This window comes from Neopelma chrysocephalum, unplaced genomic scaffold, assembly GCF_003984885.1.
Source record: "Neopelma chrysocephalum unplaced genomic scaffold, ASM398488v2 Primary Assembly neopelma1_44, whole genome shotgun sequence".
Classification (NCBI taxonomy): Eukaryota; Metazoa; Chordata; class Aves; order Passeriformes; family Pipridae; genus Neopelma; species Neopelma chrysocephalum.
This window is the reverse complement of record NW_020897703.1, coordinates 6829479-6850913: the sequence shown is the minus strand read 5'-3', so window position 1 is coordinate 6850913 and position 21435 is coordinate 6829479. Positions and strand designations below refer to the sequence as shown.

General features: G+C 40.4%; 1 protein-coding gene across 4 annotated transcripts in view; it reads right to left on the bottom strand.

Moving 5' to 3' along the window:
* Window positions 1–21435, bottom strand: part of SPATS2L (spermatogenesis associated serine rich 2 like) — an 82916-nt gene that overhangs the window by 42743 nt on the left and 18738 nt on the right. For 2 of the 4 annotated variants that reach the window (XM_027678212.1, XM_027678214.1), the window contains exon 2: window positions 1884–1945. In XM_027678212.1, coding sequence (XP_027534013.1) covers window positions 1884–1922 — 39 coding nt within the window. In that variant the 5' untranslated portion in view covers window positions 1923–1945. Of the gene's footprint in view, window positions 1–1883; window positions 1946–7092; window positions 7112–20892; window positions 20973–21435 lie in introns of those variants that run through there. The other 2 variants (XM_027678211.1, XM_027678213.1) reach the window with 2 other exon arrangements.

Here is a 21435-nt window from a genome sequence, read left to right as displayed (position 1 = left end):
TCAAAAAGCAGGTACCTGGGCAGTGCAACAGGTAAGGAACTGTTTCCCACAAGGGGATATCAAGCAAAAGAAGTTCTACGTCCTTTTAAAAGCACAAAAAGTGAGTCAGCAGTGAAAGATCGACACAATAGTCTGAACGGGAACTCATTTCCACCTGAATTACTTAGTATAAATCATCACTTGTTATGCCTTTTCCTCAGCAGCTTCATGCAGGTATTGGTGGGCAGGTAACAGCCTGTGACCATTCTTCCAGGAAAAAACATTAGCAAATTGCAACTTGAGGAAACCTAGCTTCAGAATCAACAGTTGTCATGGTTCGTCACGTCTGTATAAACCAAATGCAACGTCTAAACCATTAACTACCAGTCATGATCAGTTCTGAGAAATACGCTGTCTGAGGGAAAAGTTCATTATCCATGAACTCAGAAGCAAAAGAGCAACTTAAGTAAAATTTGACCATCGACCTCTAGCTCAAGGTTATTTCTTTTCTCTGCCATGCTGTGGTGTTATGTTACATCTTAGTTCTCTACCACTTCTTGGGATGTTGTTGAATTGGAAAGCCACATTTACAGCATCTTTCATACATTCCTCAGGCCAAACAATTTTTTTTTTTGCGGAATAATTTTTTATGTCAGCTCAAGAAAAGAGTTAATCCAAGGAATCATACACAATTTTTTTATTCTTTTCCTTTCCATTGACAGCCTCAGAGAAAACAGAATATGTCATGTACCTGCTGCCCTGCAGGATATGTTATGTGCCACAGGCAGGTCTCATGTTACAGTGGAAGATGACTAAATTTCTCAGTTTAACATTGCCCTCAGTGTTCAGTATTTCCTTGATATCTAATCAGTCTTGATCCTTTCTCCTTATGCACCTTTCATGAACTGAACAGGCCTAATCAACTTTTCACTGGTATCTGGACAAACTTGGGTTCCCTGACAGAACTGGATTCTGGCCTCTAACATTTGTCACACTGCCTTAAAATCTGTATCAATAGCCAAATTTGGCTTAACAAAGCTGTAAAGCAAGGGACCCATTAGCCTTTTCTGAACTCTCTAAATGCAAAGGTCCCTCTCTCTTCCCAAACATGAAATAGAACAAAACCTGATTTCATAAAAGATGATTCAGGTGAAATCTCAAAATCTTCTTTTAAAATATAACCCTGTCATGTTATACTCCTACAGTCTTACCACTTCTCCCTCTCTCTCTGTCTGCTTTTTTTCCTATTTGTCAGATGTCCTGGTTTCCTATTTATTTTGGTGGGGAGTACCTATGGGTTAGATTGTCACTTCACAATCTGTCTGCTGGGAGTCACAAAAGATCTCTGACCTACCTCATATTAGTATCCTAATTAGCTTTAGGTTCTCTACTGCTTCTGAAAGGGTGATGAGCACTACCCAAGGATAGGGAGAAGACTCACTCAAGCACACAGAATGCAGTTAAAAGCAGACATACTTTCATAGGAAAAAGTAATCTACTCTTTTCGGGCCTTTAATTTTAGAAATTGCTTTTAAGTAGTACAGGTATAACATTTTTGGTCAGAAAAATTATTTTCTGAAGGGCATGTTTCAAAATACGATGGTTGTATTTTGTACAGCAGCAATCATCACAAAATGCTATTCTCCACAGCATCAGTGTACACAGGAATCACAAAGGAATAAGAGAAGTCTAGCTGACAAAACATTGTCTGTAAAAAAGCAAAAATGTTTCTCCTCAAGCAAGATTCATATACTAATCCTATCAATACCTGTCTGTGTACCTAACTTTATGCACAGAGTCAATGCATATTGAAGTTTAGTATGTGAACAGAGTTGGAAGGAGCAGAAGTAAAATATGTATGCAAATATCATTTTGGTTTGCATTGTACTGTTACTCGAACCTACCTTTTCCTTGATATTTACAGGAGAATTGATTTCTGCCATCTCTCTTCAGGTGAGAATACTGTCTGTGAAACGAGAGAAAAACACAGAGATTCATTTGGAGGTTTTAGTCCCAACCTGTCAAAGCTACACTTATAAAGTCTAATTGCACATGCTTACCTATAAGCACTAGAGAAACATGAGAACACTTAATGCCCTGCACAGTAGTGCTCAATCTTGCCAAAAAGCAAAGCTAGTCCAAATTTCATACTTTCCCAAATTAGTTTTGCAAACACATTTTAAAAATGCCTCACAGTTCTGAGTCTGGATAGAAGGCGTATCGTGCTTCTTCCAGCCATGTCTCTTGGACCTGATTCATTATTACTTGATAACTCTGAGGTTTTAAAGAGAAGGAATACCCCAGATGAACTCAACAGCTCCTGTTTTCCCATTCACCAGCACTGTCAATTTTTGCCAGAAAATTTGTCAATCGATCCAGTCTTGAAAAGCAGCTAAATGTGCCAGGAGGTTGGGCTGACAAGTGCTGCACGGCTTTTTTTTGGCTGGAGTTTTTTTCCAAAACTAATTCAGAGGATTTAGTCACACAGCTTCTACTGAAACTAACAGGGTCTGTAGAGTTAAATCTCGTAAGTCTGCTCTGAAAACTTGGGCACATGAATGGAATTTGCATGTGATTAAGAAATGCTGCAATATACTTTCTATTTCCAGTTATGTGGTTGAGTGAGAGACGCTCTTCCACATGGTGAAAAGATAACACAGGGAAAGGAGTCCAGTTGTCTAATCCTGCTTTCATCAAAACCTAGTGCCTTAAACTTCTGTAAGGAACAGGCTTCAATCTTCATATTTTAAAAATAAGTCACACAAAGAATTACAGTAAAGACTAAGTCAAATGGAATAAAAGCTTGGTTTGGTCACCACTTTTACAGTACACTGATAAAAAGGTACAGATGTACATATATGTGAATCAACTCAGTTTATTCCAAGTTTTTAAGTTGAAATGCCTCCTTCTTTTCCCCATTTGAGCATTTGCTATGTGGACTGACACATGTGTTCCAAAAATTCTTCTAAATCTCTTTTAATGCACTTAAGCAATCCTCCCTTAATTCCTTCTTTGAAACACAAAACTTTAGTGGAGTTCAAACTCCAGAAATGAAGCACTTCTCTTACAGTATCCATTGACAGCATTTAAATCTTGTAATTTATTTCTGTATGCATCCGTTTTCTAACTATACAGATGAGATTCAAGGAAGCATATTTTCAAAAATAACTTGACTGTTCCTGTGATAAATGGGGAAGAGATAATAGAAAGAATAAAAAGAAATTAATTTGAGTTTTGGTCTGATGAACAGCAGACACTAAACTACAGAATCCCTCAAAAAACAAGGTGCCAAAAGAAAAAAGTAACTATTTCCATTGCCAGCTACTAAAAAAACATGCTTGAAATAAGTAAGGTTGCTCCTGCCATCTCCATTTTACTATATCATGAACAGATACTGTATTAGAACTCAAATAACTTTTACCTGTCTTTAGTCAGAGGCCCAAACACTTTGCCAAGACACTGAGCTGGAGTCTCACTATGTTTGATATGACTTCTTCCTGGCAACTGAGCCACTGTGCCACTCTGAATGCCTTCCAGTCTGCTGGTACCTCAGACCAGGAGGTACCTGCCCTGCCCCTCTTTACATCAAGAATTAAAGAGCTCAAATTAGCTTCTTTGTCAAACCCACCCAAAGGCTAAAAGCAGAGTTAAAAATGTCTGGACAGAGCAGGGAGGAAGATCACAGGAATATAAGACTGGGACAATTCCATTTCCAATATTTAGTGAGTTCCAACACTAAAGGAAGGTGTTAAGAAATGACTGTAGTCTGTAGTCCCTATATAACATTTTTTAACTTCTTGTCTTTTGCTGTCAGCTATTCCTCATGCCAAATGGGCAAAGAACATGAGATATAGCTAATCAAAATTCCCATCCAGACTGGAAAGGTCGGCTCTAAAATTACTCTGTAAATCTTCATCTCCCTTACTGCTGTTCATAAAAGCATGCCTTCTACCTAGGGACATCAAACCCATGCTGGACTGGTCCTATTCTCTGCTTAACAGATAACTGTATGTTAAGGAATAGTTAAGAAATTCGATTAGTTTGCCCTTGTATCTAGTATTGAGCAGATTTTGTAATGTTAGAGGTGGAAGCTTACCCTCTTCCATACCAATTCAAATACACTTATCTGATCCAGTACCTTATAACAACATTAAAAGAAGACCAGTAAAAACTATTCTTGAAAAACCAACACACAACACAGAAACAAGTTCAATAAGAGTTATGGCTAACAAAAAACCTTCTGGCCTTAGAAGTCTATTAATCTATAAAAAAAACAATAAATAATGGGAAAAGATCTTTGTCCCTTTAAATCCTCAGATTCTACTTTTTCAGCATATATTTTACCAATTTTGTACCAAAACTGTATATTTTAAAACTGTACCTTGGGTGAAGCAAATTAATCAAAATAACGATATTTTGTGAAAGCCCCACATCTCTTAATTTATGTTTCTTCAGAGATACTAGCTAAATAATTCTTCAAATGTAAACTCATTTTGCTGATTAAACCCTAATACAGCATTTAGCCCATTTTACTCTTCGTAGCAATGCTCTGACTCAGTTTAAAACCAGACACAAAAACTTCATTCAACACCTTGCCAGATTTGACTTGCCATTTCTTTACTGTACACTGCAGGTGTTACTGTGATTATAGCCTTCCACCAATAAATGTGGTGCTGATTCAGCTAGCTTGCAACTTCAAGCTGTTTCAAGAAGACCTGGCATGCCACACAAAACATGCCCTCAGTTTCCTTCTTTCTTTCTTTCTTTCTCTCTTTTTTCTTTTCCTCTTAAGATAAAGAACTAAGAGAACACCAGTTTTTACAAAAAGACTTATTCCTCTACACTTCACACTCTTCATTAATATGCATATTACAGCTGTCAAAATGAAGATGCTAAAACTGAGTTGGAGCTATTTTTCATTCACCTTCTCCAAGGACAGATAATTGAAATAACATGCATAAAACACTTGCTCGTTTATATAACTCGGTCCAGCACTGCTTGTTACATAAAATACAGATGATACATTAAAAGGAAAATGTCAGTGCAGCACTAATTTTTAAAAACATCCTTTATGGCTATACTTAATAATAAACTTAATTTTCTCATTGTAGCATAAACTGATTTATTGACTTAACTAGTATTTTTCCTTTGATAGTATTTTAATCTCTGTATTGAACAACTACTTCATTTCTAATCCTGTAACAAAAGACTGTAGCACATCAATAATTTTACAAACAAAATAGTCCCACTGAAGTTTACAGGCTTTATCTCCAGGCTAGGATCTAAATTTGAGTTGCTACATTTTCATCCTGAACTAGTCAGAGAAGCTTCTTTCTGTCTGAATTGTGGAACATCAAAATACAGCCCTCAACTGAGCCCTAAAGGCAGGGGACAACAGTACTTTGCATGTCACCAACAGCATGCACACAAAGGAATGTTTGGAGAAAGATCTTTGACAGAATATTTTCTGCAGTGGCCAAGATTAAGCTAACACCAGCACTAAATTTAAATGCACAAAACATACTGTATATATGAGAGGTTCTCAGCTTGAATGTCAGCTTTCTTGCTTGTATTTGTGCTCCTGAAATGTCACTGCATATCACGCCAATAGGACTTCCAAGAAAAAGGAATGAAAAAAAACAAAACACAAAACCAAAACCCCAACCAAACTACAAAAGCCCTTATATAAATGGGTCATTAATTTCTGATACAAATTTCCAAATGCATTACCTGGAACAGGAGATCACTCTCAAGTTTCTTGTTACATCCTGACCTCACATACTGACAAAAGGGTGTTTTTTCCATACCTAATACACACATCCAAATGAGAGATTTTACTTGCCTTGTAAAATGAAGCATTTCAGTAGCATTCACAGTAATGCTGCAGAGAAGACCGGATTAGTTTTGGCAGCGTTTTACTTCTCCCCCCTACCAAATGAAGCAATTCATATTACTCTACGTAGGTTTAAGCTAACACAAACCTGAACCAGGGCATCCAAGGTGCTGGCACGTGCTCTGTCCTGCTGACCTTAACTGCAAGCAGCAACATCCAGCAGGGCAGACAGACAGAAACAGCCTTTAACCACTGCAGAAAAATATGCCAGAGCTCACCTGCCACAGCCTTCAGTATATGGCTGCTTGCCCAGCCTTTACAGAAGTTTCCTTTCTGTCTCCAAGCAGCTCTAAAATCCCACTGCTTCTGTACTCGACTTCCAGAGAATGCCTGCCACCTTCTTAGTAGTACCACCTTTGGAGGTGTTTGGCCCACAGACACCTTCCAGCTAGACAGGCCTTCAGGTAAAGCTGACAAACACTCCATTTTATACAGTGTTTTGCATGGGTGGGATTGCCTGCCTCTGAAGAAGCAAAGAATCACAAGAACAGCTCTGAGTCCTGCCCCTACTGCAAAACCAGGCACGTTTAAATTTCAGACTTCCAAACTGTATCAGAGAAAGAAGAAACATGCTCCCCTTCTAACGAACAAACTAACAAATCTCCTTGCAAATACACAGAGGGGGAAAGGAGTTTACGAAAGCATAAAGATTGCCAGAAAGATACGATTTGTGAAAATATCCTGTCAGTAAGCTCTATCAGAGTGGAGACTGTGTGTGACACCTGTTCCACCATTTCTGACATCTGAAGATGCAACTTTGGCAACAGGGAACAGAAAATTCCCCGTGAAATAGCACACAATAGTCTGGTGTTGGAAAGATTTTCCAGCTGTGGGTTTATGGATGAATAATTTCCTACACCCCAAAAATGACATAGCTCCTCATCTGCCCATTTCAACTGTTTCCTTTTATAAGGTAATCCCAATTCAGCACAGTAAGAATCCCATGTCTAACTGACAGCAACCTCGCCAATGCTTCTCTAACCCCAGCCACCGAGTAAGCTTTCTCTGTTAACAGAGCAACTATAGTTTACAACTTTGCCACTCAAATTTGTTCATGAAGTAGAACAGTGCTAGAATGTGTATTTGAATAAATTATCTTTAATTTAAAATGAAATAAAAAAATTAATTTCCAAATAGTTCAGTCAAAATCCTCCAGCTCCAAGAAGCTAGCATGCAAGGTATGAGAGGAACAAAGCAAACAGGATGGAAACACTAAGTACCTGTGCTGGTTTTGGCTGGAATTAAGTTAATTTTCTTCACAGTAGCCAGTATGAGGCTGTGTTTTGGATTTGTGCTGAAAACAGTGCTGATAACACAGGGATGTTTAGTTACTGCTGAGCAGGGTTTACACAGAGTCAAGGCCTTTTCTGCCTTTCACCCCACCCCACCAGCGAGAAGGCTGAGGAGCACAAGAAACTGGGAGGGGACACAGCCAGAACAGCTGACCAAAGGGATATTCCATACCATATGATGTCATGCTCAGCATACAAAGCTCTCCCCCATCCCACCAGGGAGTGAATGAGCAGCTGTGGGGTGCTTAGTTGCTGGCTGGGATTAAACCATGACAGTATCTAATGAGATTGTAGCAGCCTACACTATGCTTTCATCTTCTCCGCTTCTACTTTCTCTACAGAATTACATCTCATTTTGAAATGGGATTCCTATCTATCCATATATATTAGATTACACTGTCTTGCCTGAAGACCTCCCTGTGCTCCAGGTAAAGGCAAAACCAGCAGAATCAGAGACATATGGCCTCCATTTCACATTTCACTTTGACTTTCATTATAAGGAGACGCTACTAGAGAACTGCAGATGAAGGCTGGGATGCACTTTTAAGCTAATGCTGTTGTATCAGAAAGACTGACAAAACTGCAAGATTCCAAAAATTTAAGTATTTCAGAAAGGAATTATTTTTGTTTTTGCACAGATCTTATTTAAATAGCAGAAGAAAAATTTACATTAGGTCAAAGGCCAAAAGGGCAAACATTAGCATGCATATGATTATGAGTTACAATAATTAGTGTCCTTACTTGTGCACAAAACCCTGCCACTGGTTGCAAAACTACAGAAATAGCATGATTTAGACACTTGTCTTCACTATCTTGAGATTAGCGATGGGTATGATCTCCTATTATCTGTAGTCTAGTGTCTAGGGATAAATATAATAATTAAAAAATAAATGCATAAACATAACCAGGGTCAGGAGCATCTAGGCCATAATAACAAGTGTCCTCCCAGCTGTCCTTTTAGCCTTCTGTGTCATTAGATATGAACACATTTGGTAAAAACAACGTAAAGTGTAACTGGTATTTTCCCAGTATTGTTTTCTGTCTTTCTAAAGATTGTATGGAGAAATTTTGTGTCCACACCACCATTTTCTATTTCCTGCTTTTCAGAAGTTCGAGTATTAGTCCCTTCAGGCTAGTTAAGTGCCCCAGTGTAAGTTTCATGGTATCTGAGGCCTTTAGAATCCTTTTCTTTAAATGCCTGCATAAACATATGTACGTGAGTGCACACACATTCCAGAATATTCCCCCTTTGCAGGGCCCAGTCCAACTACCGCCCCTGGTCACGCTTGTCTCAACCACAGAATGCAGCTGTTGTCTCTGCATTCTCCCTTCTGCTCACCTAATGCAGCCAGACTCCCTAATGGTCACCACACTCTGCCTGGAACATACTGGCTGCAGAGCCAGAAACACAATGGAGGAAATAAAATGTCTCACTGATTCCACATGTAGGTCTGGATTCCTACAGAAAAGAGGCATATGGTCCCCCATTGTTTATCACCTCCTCCTTGAGGATTTCTGAAATGACAGACATTACAATCTGAGAAAGAAGTGAGTTCTCACAGAATCACAGAATACGCTGAGTTGGAAGGGACCCACAAGGATCATTGAGTCCAACCCTTAGCTCCGCACAGGACCATCCCCAACAATCCCACCATGGGCCTGAGAGTATCATCCAAACACTTCTTAAATGCTGTCAGGCTTGGTGCTGTGACCACTGCCTTGGGGAGCCTGTTCCAGTGCCCAACCATGCTCTGGGTGAAAAATCTTTTTCTAATATCCAACCTAAATCTCCCCTGACACAACTTTAGACCATTCCCTGGGGTCCTGATAAGCAGGACTTTCCTCTCAGAAAGCTGTGCTGGCTGTGACCAATGACAGCACTGTCTTTCAGGTGTTTTTCAATACTTCCCAGAATAATCTTTTCCATAACTTTACCAGGCACTGAAGTGAGACTGACAGGCCTGTACTTTCCAGGGGTCTGCTTCTTGCCCTTCTTGAAAACTGGGACAATGTTCACCAGCTTCCAGTCAGCTGGGACCTCTCTGGACTACCAAGACCACTCGAATAATAAAAAAAAAACAAAAACAAACCAATCAACCAACCAAACACATCAGGAGAGGTTATGTGATGACATCAGCAGCTCTTTGAGGATTCTGGGAGTCTAGTAGACTCCTTGCTTGAAAATGGGAAGTAAGGTATAAAGTTTTGAAAAATATGCAATGGCACATCAGGAATTCAGTAATGTTATTTAACACTATAAAATCTATATCTGAGAGACCATGGACTATCTGCTATAAAGAGAAAAGGGACAGAGGTGAGAGTGGGATATGAGAGGAAGGACAGTCCTTAGCACCTGGGTCAGTATCCTTCTGTCTCTTATCCTCCTCAGATTTCTGCCAAGGGCAGGAATAGCTCTAAACAGGTATCACAGAAACACTGTAATGTCCAAGGGTGTCACAGCAAAATGGTTAGGCACCAGTAAGTCCTGTACCTCATTCTGATAAAACCCATTGCGCTTTGACCTTGCTGTGCTCTCCTCTTCCTAAGCAGAGGTGGTGCCATTAATGTAACCCAGGGAAGAGCATGTGCCTTCTGCTCTCTTGTCAGCTGGCTTACTTCCCTCTCCCAGTCCCAGTGCCTGAGAAGCCAGACCACTACGTATGTGGGCTCCACAGGCATCTTTTCACACAGATGTGGTGTGTGATGCATCCTCAGGTCCTCCACGCACTTGGTGTTGCAGCCTCCCCTGTAAGAGTCCTGCAGAGGAATGTTCTAGCCCTCATCAAGATCAGATTGAGAGAAGGTCAGAAGAAAGATACTTGGACTGGTATCTTACTCAAACTCCATTAATATTTAATCCAAACAGTTTACAAGTATTCAGTAATAAAAGTATCTTTTGATAGACAAGATTCTGGCTGTATTTCCTGTAAGTGGTCCACAGACAACAACACACCCTTGTTACAAAAGCAAGGCTGCTTGCAAATCCTCTTGCTGTACAGTCTTTGAATGCTGGGCCTGTCCTAAGCTAAGCTCTTATTTAACATAAGTTTCAGTGTGGCTTCCCCAAAGATTGGTGTCACTGTAGTAGCTGATGTTCATTCATGGCAAGTGACTGACACCCTGTAACAGTTACCACTGGAGTTACCATCCCAGAGACCTCTGAGTATAACACCGTGGTAACTTTGTAGAATATACCTTGGGCTGAGAAGGATCCAAAAGGGTAGTTTATATTTAGGTCATTAACTTCATCCTGCATCTGAGCAAAGGAAGTCAATTTTAAAAACCCATACAAATGTATAAAGAAAGGCCAGCCCTGCATTATTTACAGCAAATTAATGGAATGAAGAATCAGGCTACAGAAGGGGATGTGGGAGTCCTGTGTAGAGCAACGTACCCATGTTGCACAGACAGGTACCAGTACAAAGCAGACGTTCTGTAAGTGCTGATATATAGAGATATGTATATAGGCACATATACATACCAAGAAATGCTATTTCCACTAAGTTTTTTTTGTTTAGTTAACTTGGAGTGTTCCAAGAACAGTTCTAGTCCAGTAGCAGTGGGTGGAAACAACGAATATAATAAAATGCTTTATGAAATAATCATATTTTAAGTAAAACAAATACGAAAATAAAAAAAGTACCATTATTTTTAAAACTACATAGCATTCTAAACACTGAAAAACACCCCCAAACCACACATGACAGTACATCTCTTAAACAAAACCTAGGAATTCAGATTCAAAAAATGTCAAATTTCTGGAAGGGAGTCTTGTTGCAAAGTAGCAGGTTTTTCCATGAAAGGGTATTTACAGGATAGAAGAGCTATTTCCTGGTGAACGTTCAAGTGACTTAAGCCCAAGTTCTGAAAATTCCTCCCATCCTCTTTATCATACTGATTAGTAGCCAAACATTTATCTTCAAGCCAGAGCTTTCCTGAAGTTGCACAACCTGCCATGTGAAGCAGAGTGCCAGTAATCTGAAGTCAACAGTTTCCCATCTAAATGGTTGTACATACCATCATGTGTTTGAACTCCCTATCCATTGGGTTTTGTCATCTGAACAACTATCAGATATATTGCTGAAAGGATATGAGTGGTCAAATGCATAATTAGTTCTAAACTGAGGTGACAGTACTTCCCAGTGCTCTTCTTTTTGACCTGTACAATTTATCCCACCCTTTTATCTATGAAGGGAACATTCAACGGCACTGACTCCACACCACATTAAGAAGCTATACTAAACTACAAAAATACTAAAAAGCTGAAATAGGATAAGGTACAAAGTCTCCCAACTATTTTTAATTTCACAGTAGGAAATTATCAATTCATTTAAATCAGAACTTCTGAAAGAATGAAGAGTCCTGTCCTATAAACATTTTTTCCTAAAAAAAATGAAACAGCTCAAATGGAAGAGACCAAAAATATTATCCCAGCAGCCCAGTGACAAGGAAATGTCCCCAGCCTACAGATACTGAAGGTCTAGTGCCTGTTCCAAACCTGTCTTCTGCTACATTAGAAGTGTACTTCAACCCTCGGCCATTCTTGTCTTCATCTCCTAGAACCAGTTAAGAGCCAGCAAAGGCATTTCCTCACTCTAGAGGTCCAAAGGCAAGAAACCCAGCACCATTCCATCACTACTACAGCTGCCAGTGGCTGCTCAGGACAAAGTAGCCACTTGCTTGGCTCCCAATATTCTCCACTTTGGGAACTGCACCCAGGGGCTCTATACCCTCCCCCCTCTGCAAGGGAATCTCTACTGAGAGACTAGAGCCTATGTTCTGCTGGCTGGCATCCTAGAGGAGCATCTGCAGAGCATCACTGTGATTCAGCATAAACTGAATTCCCAGTTTTACTACATATATCACACTGGCAGAGCAGAGCCCAATTCACAATAGATGGATTCAGCTACATGGTCAGTAAAATGATCCTCTCTGATAGGCAGGAAGGAGGGATGGGGGATCTGGAAAAAAAAATTCAGACTGAGTAAACTCACTTTCCATAGTAAGACTTGCCAAAATAAACATTAGTGTCTTGCTCTTCCTGAAGTGCCTGAAGGAATCTTGCCAAGCATACTGATAAAGAGCAGTGAAATAGTAAAAAAAAAATCTACTCAAATTCTATATTTGCATGACCCTCCTGCAACACAAAACAAAAAAAAAGGTTAACTTTCAGTTTTTACAAATGAGGTATTATCTTCCAAGTCCTTCTTGCCAGGGACTGGAGCTATTAAGTCATTTACACTGGCTCCTATTTCAGCTCACAATGGTATGCCAGGAGACAGCGCCGGTTCATTTGCTTCTGCGGTTGCCCAAATGTGGACTGCTGGAAGAGTATGGCATGGGAATGCTAACGGCGAAGTATGTAAAGTGGTAGCACACCTCGCCTCAATCACAGGTGTTTCCCTAAACAGTAAGAACAGAAGGACCAAAGTGAATGTCAGGAAGTGCTCAAATTCACCCTTGATTTGGATGTTAAGAAATAAAATTATCACAAGGAATAAAACTTCTACCAGCAGGCTGGTGCAGACAGAAAAGGATCAGTCATCAGAGTTGCCTGGCCAAGCACCCAGGGAGGCACAGCACTCATGAGTTGGCAAGTTTATGGTGAGTTTGAGAAAAGAAAGAACTTTAACAGAGCTTTAAAAGAACTCCCTGAAGTAAAGGGCTTCTGATGAGAGCTGATAAAGCCAAGTACTCAACTGGAGGCAAGACAGACCTGAAGAGGCCTTAATGAGGCGAGGCCTCAGGTGAGTAACATATATTCAAAGCATACTTTATGAGTCAGTGAGGCTGTGCATATGCTTGAAAGTAAATATCTGACTTAAATGTGCCACAGCAGCCTGAACCTTCCAAAGCCAAACACTGAAACTAAATGCAGCCTTTCATTTTCTAAAACCAAGTCACCCATACAGGTCCTTTGAAGAAGATGCAAATTTTTCCTTGAACAGTATTTTAAATTATTACATTTATATATATATATATATACACACACACAAAATGTATGTGCATAAAAACTCTAAAAATGTTTACAAGTTCCTTTAGTAAAATGGCCTGATCTATACCCACAACGAACACACAGGCCCAGCAGTATTCCCATGTTAACAGTATTAGAAGCGCTACCAATGACATTTTGGTATTCCCAGATTTACAACAAATGCTAGTCTTCCTCTCCTCCCCCACCTTCCTACTGCCAAGGAAAACATCAATTTTCTATGTTATCAAAAAGTATTCCTGGAAACAACAACAAAAGCATATAAATAAGTTAAACTATAATTACTTATTGTTCATACAGTCCTTCAACCTAATTACTATTACACATTAAATATGTGGCTATTATACCATTTACTGGACTTTGAACTGCACTTTTTAGAGAAAAAAAAACATGAAAGAAGCAAATTATTCTTTTCAGCTGAAACCCACACTACCCCATGTAATCAAAATTGTAAAAGTACAGTCAATCAATGCAGATTGTGTACTGCCAAAATATGCAAAGGCACCTTAACCAGTCTTCCCTCCCATATCCACCCCAATACTCAGGAGACAGTGTCAGAGAACTTTTCTGCTTCTGAAGGTCAGTAGCATAAGAAGTGCTGCCTGACATGCATGAACCAAGGTTTCTGTTAAGCCAGGTGTATAACAGTTTTTTTACAAAAAAAATTACAGATTTCTTAACATGGCAAAAGCAATCCTGATAAAGCTGTTTGACTAGCTAGGACATGTGGACCAGCAAATGGAGTAATTTTATCAAGAGAATAAAAAGAAGGTGTTTTGTTTATTTGTTGAGGAACATTTTGAAGAAAATAAAAGTACGTGCTATTTTGAAGGTACTTTTCTCAAAGACAGCTAAGCTCAGTTACATTGTACAGCATAGATACGTACTCTAGGGTGTTTTTCAGCTCATCTGTTTGTGCCCACTCCCTGGAAGTCATCTTTGGCATGCCAGAGTCCATGAATTGATAAAATCTGTAGCATGTTAGACAGACTATTACTTTACATCTGTCCAGAATTTCTGCAGATGAATATTTAACACAGCTTTGGAGGATAATGTAAATATACTATTTGCTCCACAAAATCTAGTGTTCAAAAGCATCAAATTAAGCTCTCATTTGCAGTTACCACAAGGCCCTACCAGCTGAAACTCTCATTGTGCTAAAGAATGCCAAGTCCATTTATCTTGGGCGAACATGGATACCAGCACATTTTAGATGCTGTACAGGGTTTGTGTGGCAATTTTTTGGCAGTGGAGGGGTGGCCACTGGGGTGGCTGCTGAGAGAAGCTGCCAGAAGCTTCCCTCATGTCTGGTAGATTCAATGCCAACTGGCTTCAAGATGGACCCACTTCTGGCCAAGTCTGATCCCGTCAGCAACCATGGTAGTGTCTCTGGGATAACACAGTTAAGAAGGGGGCAAAAAAAGAGCTGTGCAGCAGCAATTGCAGCCGGAGAGAGGAGTGAGAATATGTGAGACAGACAACTCTGCAGACTTCAAGGTCAGTGGAAAAGGAGGGGGAGGAGGTGTTCCAGGCACCGGAGCAGACATCCCCCTGCAGCCTGTGGTGAATACCATGGTGAAGCAGCTGTGCCCCTGCAGCCGATGGATGTCCACAGGGGAGCAGAGATCTACCTGCAGCCTGTGGTGGACCCCACATAGGAGCAGGTGAGTCCCAAAGAAGGCTGTGTCCCTGTGGGAAGCCCATGCTGGAACAAGCTCCTGGCAGGGACCTGCTGACCCTCAGAGAGAAGAGCCCACGCTGGAGCAGTTCCTGAAAGGACTTGTGACACCGTGAGGGAACCACGCTGGAGCAGCCTGTTCCTGAAGGACTGCACCCTGTGGAAAGGGACCCATGCTGAAGAACTGCAGCCCATGGAAAGGCCCCACATTGGAAAATTTCACAGAGGGCCGTGTCCCATGGCAGGGACCACACACTCTTTCCCTGCTCCAGTGTGGGAAGTCCTTCCCCCGAGGAGGAAAGAACGGCAGAGACAACATGTGATGGACTGACCATGACCCTTGTTCCCCATCCACCAGCACCGCTCTGGGGAGGAGTTAGGGAACTTGGGAGTAAAGTTAAGCCTGAGAAGAAGGGAGGGCTGGGGGTAAGGCTTTTAAAATTTAGGGTTTATTTCTCATTATCTTACTCTTATTGACTGGTAATAAATTAAGCTAATTTCTCCAAGTCTAGTCTGTTTTGCCTGTGATGGTAATGGCAGAGTGATCTGTCCCTGAGCCTTTTGTTATGTCTTCTCCCCCCTATCAGAGACGGGAGGGATAGAGCAGCTTAGGTGGGCACTAGGCACCCAGCCAGGGCCAACAGACCATAAGCACACAGAAAAGCACATTTTGTATGTGAACTTCAAAATTGCCCCTTCAAAACTGCTAAATCTCTCTTCTCATTGCTGTTAATTAGGAACACTACAATAGCACTTACAAACTCTCATATGTTGCACATAGGCACTATCAAAGAAACGTGCTGGTTAACAGAATTACCATACTGAGCAAGTCAAATTCTCAGCAAGTCAAACTCCCAGTACCTCAACTTGCTCTAACCATTCTGTAAGCAGCAAGAACTGGCAGACAATAAGCTGAGCTGGCTAGGAGTTTTCCAGTCAAACAGGAGGTTTGTTGGGGTGAGTGACACCACCTCAGAATAATTGAAACATTTCTCAAACATCTGCTGAACAAGGCTTCCCCAAAAAGCTAATTGAATTCCCTATTAGCTAGTTATCTTTTCCCAGAGAGCCCAAACCACAGCAAAAGTTGGGATAAGCGAAGTTCAGCTTAACAAAGCAGGAAGTTACTGTGGCTTGTGCAAACACAGAAGCACTGACCTCAGCGTTTATCCCGTAAAGCCCTGTATCAGTCATGTCTTTCCTTCACTCTTCTAGAGCCTTCCCAAGTAAAGGCAAAAGGTGACTCCTGAACACCCAGGTTTTTTTCCCAAGTGTCTGGCTGTATTTTCATGAAGCCATGCATGAAGTTATCTTCATTCATAACGAGCAGTTCTGGCAGTCATTCGTACAGATTTCTTACTCTAGACAAAAGCACAGTCAGAGCTGCCACAAATTCATATCTCCAATTTAGCTATACACCAAAACAAGCAGGGTTGGCTCTGCAGGCAGCAGATGTGAGCTGTGACTGGATTTTGTGGCTAACAGAGCTCTATCACTGGCACCCAGAGAACCAAAGATTTTGGCTGAAGAGCCTTGTAGTTGCTCAGTATTTGGACTCTCCAACAATGAAAAAAGAAAAAAAAAAAAAAGAGGAGACCCATGTATGAGAAGCCATTTACACAGGATGAGATTCGGGTCCACTGGCTGCCTTCCTTAAATATGCAGAGTTCCCAATAATATTGACACAGGTAGAGTTGTTCCAAGACCTGAACATTACCCCTCACTACTTTTCCAGGGGTTCCCCTCATTAACTGCGATCAGATAGTCTAGCCACCTTGCTAGGTGGCTAGAAATGCTTTAGCTGTTTTTAAACTGCCTGAACTGTGCACTTGGAGGAAAAATACAAGAACTCTTTCACCACTTTCTCCCCACATACACTCTGCTTTTGGACAGGGCACAAATTACTGCCTTGATCCTCCATTCTAGCAGAATACGCCCTCCATCCTACTGCCCTCAGAGAAGGCATTTGTTCCTTTGCTGCTGAGGACAAAGATATCCACAATTCTTCCAAACTACTCTAAGTGCATGCTCCATAAAGAGAACAAAAAAATGGAAGTTATCACTGGCAAAGAAAAACTACTTGCTCTAATCATGAACCTTTACAGCATGAACCATTTCAGAACATACTGGAAGGGAGCAATTTTGTTCTGCCTTCACTGGCTGCCTGCCTTTTCATGAATATGTTCAGCCTTCCCCATCATTAAAGAGAAGTTTCATTCAAACCAGTGCTTCAGTGTTAAAAAGTCATGAGAAATCGCATAACACCTTATATGAAGGCACTGAAGTCTCAGTTTCACTGTGCTTACTGCGTGACCAACCAAATCCCGTAATGTCATCTCTCTCCTGGAATGACAGCATCAACTGACAAACCCAGTAAGAGATCTGAAGGTGGCCACCTTGAACATTCACCAAAGGCTTTGTGATGCTTTTCACCACCATCAACAAATGCTTATCTGTCTTAACAAGTGCAGTAAAGAAGGGCCAGAAATAACAGAGTAGACCAAATATCCTAAAAATAAAGAATCAATTCAAGAACTAAGAAGTCTCCTTTAATCTCAATTATTCCCTCTAAAAATTTTGTGAAAGCTCAACCTGCTTTCACTTTCAGACTTTAATATTGATCAAAGTAATCAGTGAACTTGAATTTGAATTATCTTAGCTCTTTGCATCACACAGCTGCCATTTATTTTTCATTGACAGCAGCATACATGATCAAAAATGAGGTTTTGCAGGGAAGAACAGGGACATTGACAGTAATGTCACTGATTTTTTTTTAAGACGTGAACTAAGATTTCATTCCTATTTCAGATTTTTTTCTTAGTTTTTCCATTTCCTAGCATAATCACATAATTCTAATTCTTTATGTTTCAATTTTGAAGCATTTTATCTGTCCAGTCTCATGATAAATAAGACTTGTAGAGTTGATTATTTAAGGTACAAAATTATATATTTATACAGACAGTAATAAAATGCATCTATAGGCAATTAACAAACTACCCATTTTGGAGATAATTTGCCCAGTGTGAACATCAGACCTTTCTCCAGAATTCCTCCTGCAGGACAGAGTCAGCTTGAATATGCAGGCCCTATTCAGACAAGCATTTAAGTGCTACTGAATTCCATGAAACAAATTTTTTGAGACATTTTTCAGAGAAAAACGAACTTCAGCACATTCTTAGGAGTATTTTTGAACTCCTTCAGAAGTGTGCATGATTCTAATGAAAATTTCACATCTGCACATACAAAAAACCATTTTTAATCAAGAATACTCTATTCTTAATATTTTACAATAGGATTTTGTTCTTCTGATAATTCTTTTTTTAGTATTACTTTAAAAAGTAAGTAAAAAAAAAGCAGCACTATGATTTGGGGTTGTGCTGGATCTGACTGGGATGGAGTTGACTTTCTTCATAGCAGCCTATATGGTGCTGTGCTTTGGATCTGTGGCTACAACAGTGCTGACAACACACCAGTGTTTTGACTACTGCTGAGCTGTGCTTGCACAGCGTCAAGGCCACCTCTATTCTCCCCCTCCACAGACAGGTTGAGGGTGGGCAAGAGGCTGGGAGGGGACACAGTTGGGACAGCTCACCCAGAGTGGCCAAAGGGATATTTCATACAATGTATCTTTAAGTTCAGGAACAAAAACTGGGATAGAGGAAGAAAAATACGGTTTTTTTTGTTTTCAAGTTGGCTGTTGTTTGGAGACCAGCTGGGCATTGGTCTGCCATCACCTGATGTGTCATCTCCTTTGCTCTGCTTGTTTTTTACCTCCTGAACCAAGCTTTTCTTCTTCAGGTACTAACCCTAAACTGTTTTCATTTCTAGAGTTGTCTTGATTTTGTTCTTCCTATTTTCTCCCCCATCTCACTGTGAAAAGCTGCTGTGGGGAGTGAGTGAGGAGCTGTGTGAGTGCTTGGCTGCTGGTCAGGGTAAACCCACCACAGCAAGTCAAACAGAAAACCCATTCCAGATTGGTGTACTATTCTCTTCTCAAATTCTGATCTAGAACTTGCCCCAGCATTCAGTGTCTACAAAACTTCATTATTTCTCTACATGTTTTAGGACACTTTATATCCAAATATCTGAGCTGAGTATAATCCTCAGCCCAACTACAGTCTCGAGAAGATTATCATTCTACCAAGGGGTAAAGAAGTGGAGAGAGAATACAGGAAAAGATTTTCTGAGTTGATTAAAAACTTTGGCCTCATGTCCAGAAGGAACATTTACACACACCAGCCATCTTTTAATAGCAACCTGAAGGCTTCTCAGAGATGAAAAATTAGCCCCTCTGCAAGTCTGAGGACTTTCATGACCTCCCTACTACTGCCCCTCCAAATATAGGATCTGATTCACAAATATGGACCTTCACTAACAAGACAGCAAGTTTCCTTACTCTCAGAGCCACAAGACGTTTTTCTGATGTGGAAGATAAGTGCAGCTGAAAAACTACCATATTTTCACTGAAATCACAGCACTGCTTCTGAAAAATCCTTGTGCTGTATAACATTGCTGACAAGGGTGGAGATGCTTCCAAGGTATCTTGCTCTCTAGGCAAGCCATCTGTTTCTGACAGCTCAAGTTCTGGTCATCAACTGACCCCATGACTCACTTTAGTTGTGCTACATAAAGCTCATAGCCAGACAAGTAATATTTCATCATGTACTCAGCCACACTTGCAATCAGCAGATGTGCGAGAACCACTTTGGTCACGTATATTTTTAATTCTTTCCTTTGAGGAAATCACACAGCTCACCACTACTGAGTTTAGCATGCTGAATTATTAACTACCAGATTGATTCTATTCAGCCACTCCCTGTGAGCTTTCCACCACCAAAAGCTTTGAAAGTTTGGCATGTAGCAATTCTGTGTAAAAGAAGTTTGAAGCAAAAAGGAAATCCTTAGGAAACAGCATAGCTGCCCTCCACCAAAGAAAGAGGGTGCATGCAGGGAGTAACACGTGCAGATGGGAAGAGTTCTCCTTCAGCCTATTTATTATAATGACTAAGCACTTCATAAACCTCAATACATAATCTATTTAGCATCCTGACACCCACATTTAAGTGCAGGAGTATTGTTATCTCATTTTACAGATTTAAAATTGAGGCATAAAGTGATTCATTGAAGATTTCTCAGGAAGCTATTCATAGGAACAATAGTCCAGATGTCCTAAGCTGCAAGTAAACTGGAGAACCTTAAAAGACATTTGAAAAAAATGATCCATTAGAACTTTACAGAATGATGAGGTCATTAGCCCATTTGTTAGATTCAGGCTTGGAACAGACTGAACTTAGGCTTTTGTAACATGCTGGACAAACTGCTTACTTTCAGACAAAATAGCAAAAGGAATTACTTGGTAGGTTTAAACAAATATTGTCTTTGAAATAAGTGGCAAAAACCATGGGGTTTAGACCAGCTCTAAAATGAGGCAATTACAGAGACCCCATTTATCAGTTTTGTAGTCTGTGTTTATCTAATTCATTTGCTTTTATTACAACAAAGCTGCCCTTTCCCACTACCCTGTGAACATCACCTTAGACTATGTACGATATGACTTCAGAATACCAGTTAGGCAGAACTTTCAGCTGCAAACCATGCTACACCTTCACAGTGGTTCAAGCAATTACAAAAGAGTGGGGGGAAAATGAGGAAAAGCAGTAGGACAGTATAATATAAGCTGGCCAGCTTAGTGACACAGAGAAAGAAGATAAAGGAGAAATTTATCTGGAGGGGTGAAAGACTCTGAAGATGAAATTGCCCCATCCCTGGGAATGTTCAGGGCCAGGCTGGATGGGGCTCTCAGTAACTTGGTCTAGTGAAAGGTGCCCCTGCCCTTGGCACTGGGGTTGGAACTACATGACCTTTAAGGTCCCTTCCAACCCAAGACACTCTATGATTTCTATATGATTCAGCTTCCAAGACGTTCAAATAGGCTGCACTGCCCTGGTGAAAGAAGCCCTCAAAGTTCCTGGCTTCTTGTTCCTGCACTGATAGACCTCTAAGTAAAGAACCTTCCTGTCTGAATGATTAGCAAAGAGAGATATAAAAGGTATCTTACCACTGTGAATGTCTCCAGTTTCTGTTCCTATTTTTCTATCCTCTCCAATAGATTATCTCCTGCAAAAATAGCTGGAAGTTAAAAAAAAAAAAAAGGTAATTAGTTAATTTACTCTTGATTTACTTTACTGCTCTTTCCTTACAGGAGACTTCTGTGAAAAAAACACTCCTCATTCCTTTCTTGCTCTAGTCAACACATGGGGTGCCCCTACCTGTTTTTACAGGGCTTATCATTTTTAAGAGCTTATCTTCACTGCCATGAAAGCTTAGGCAATTACCTAAGCCTTGCTGTTAGCCCTACTCTTGACCACACATACAATTGCCCCACTTAAACCCATTTTTAAAATACATATTTTAAACTCAAACTAGCCAGCATGTTGAGATGTGCAGAAAGATAAACCTAAGCAATGCAAATTGTTCTGTCCATTCATGCAAGAGGGTCATAGGTGCAAGTTACAGTCACTGGCCAGTTACCAATCAAACCCTCTGAGCAGCACCAGTGCAGTTTCACTGTGGTCATTCTCCAGAAAACAACATTATCATC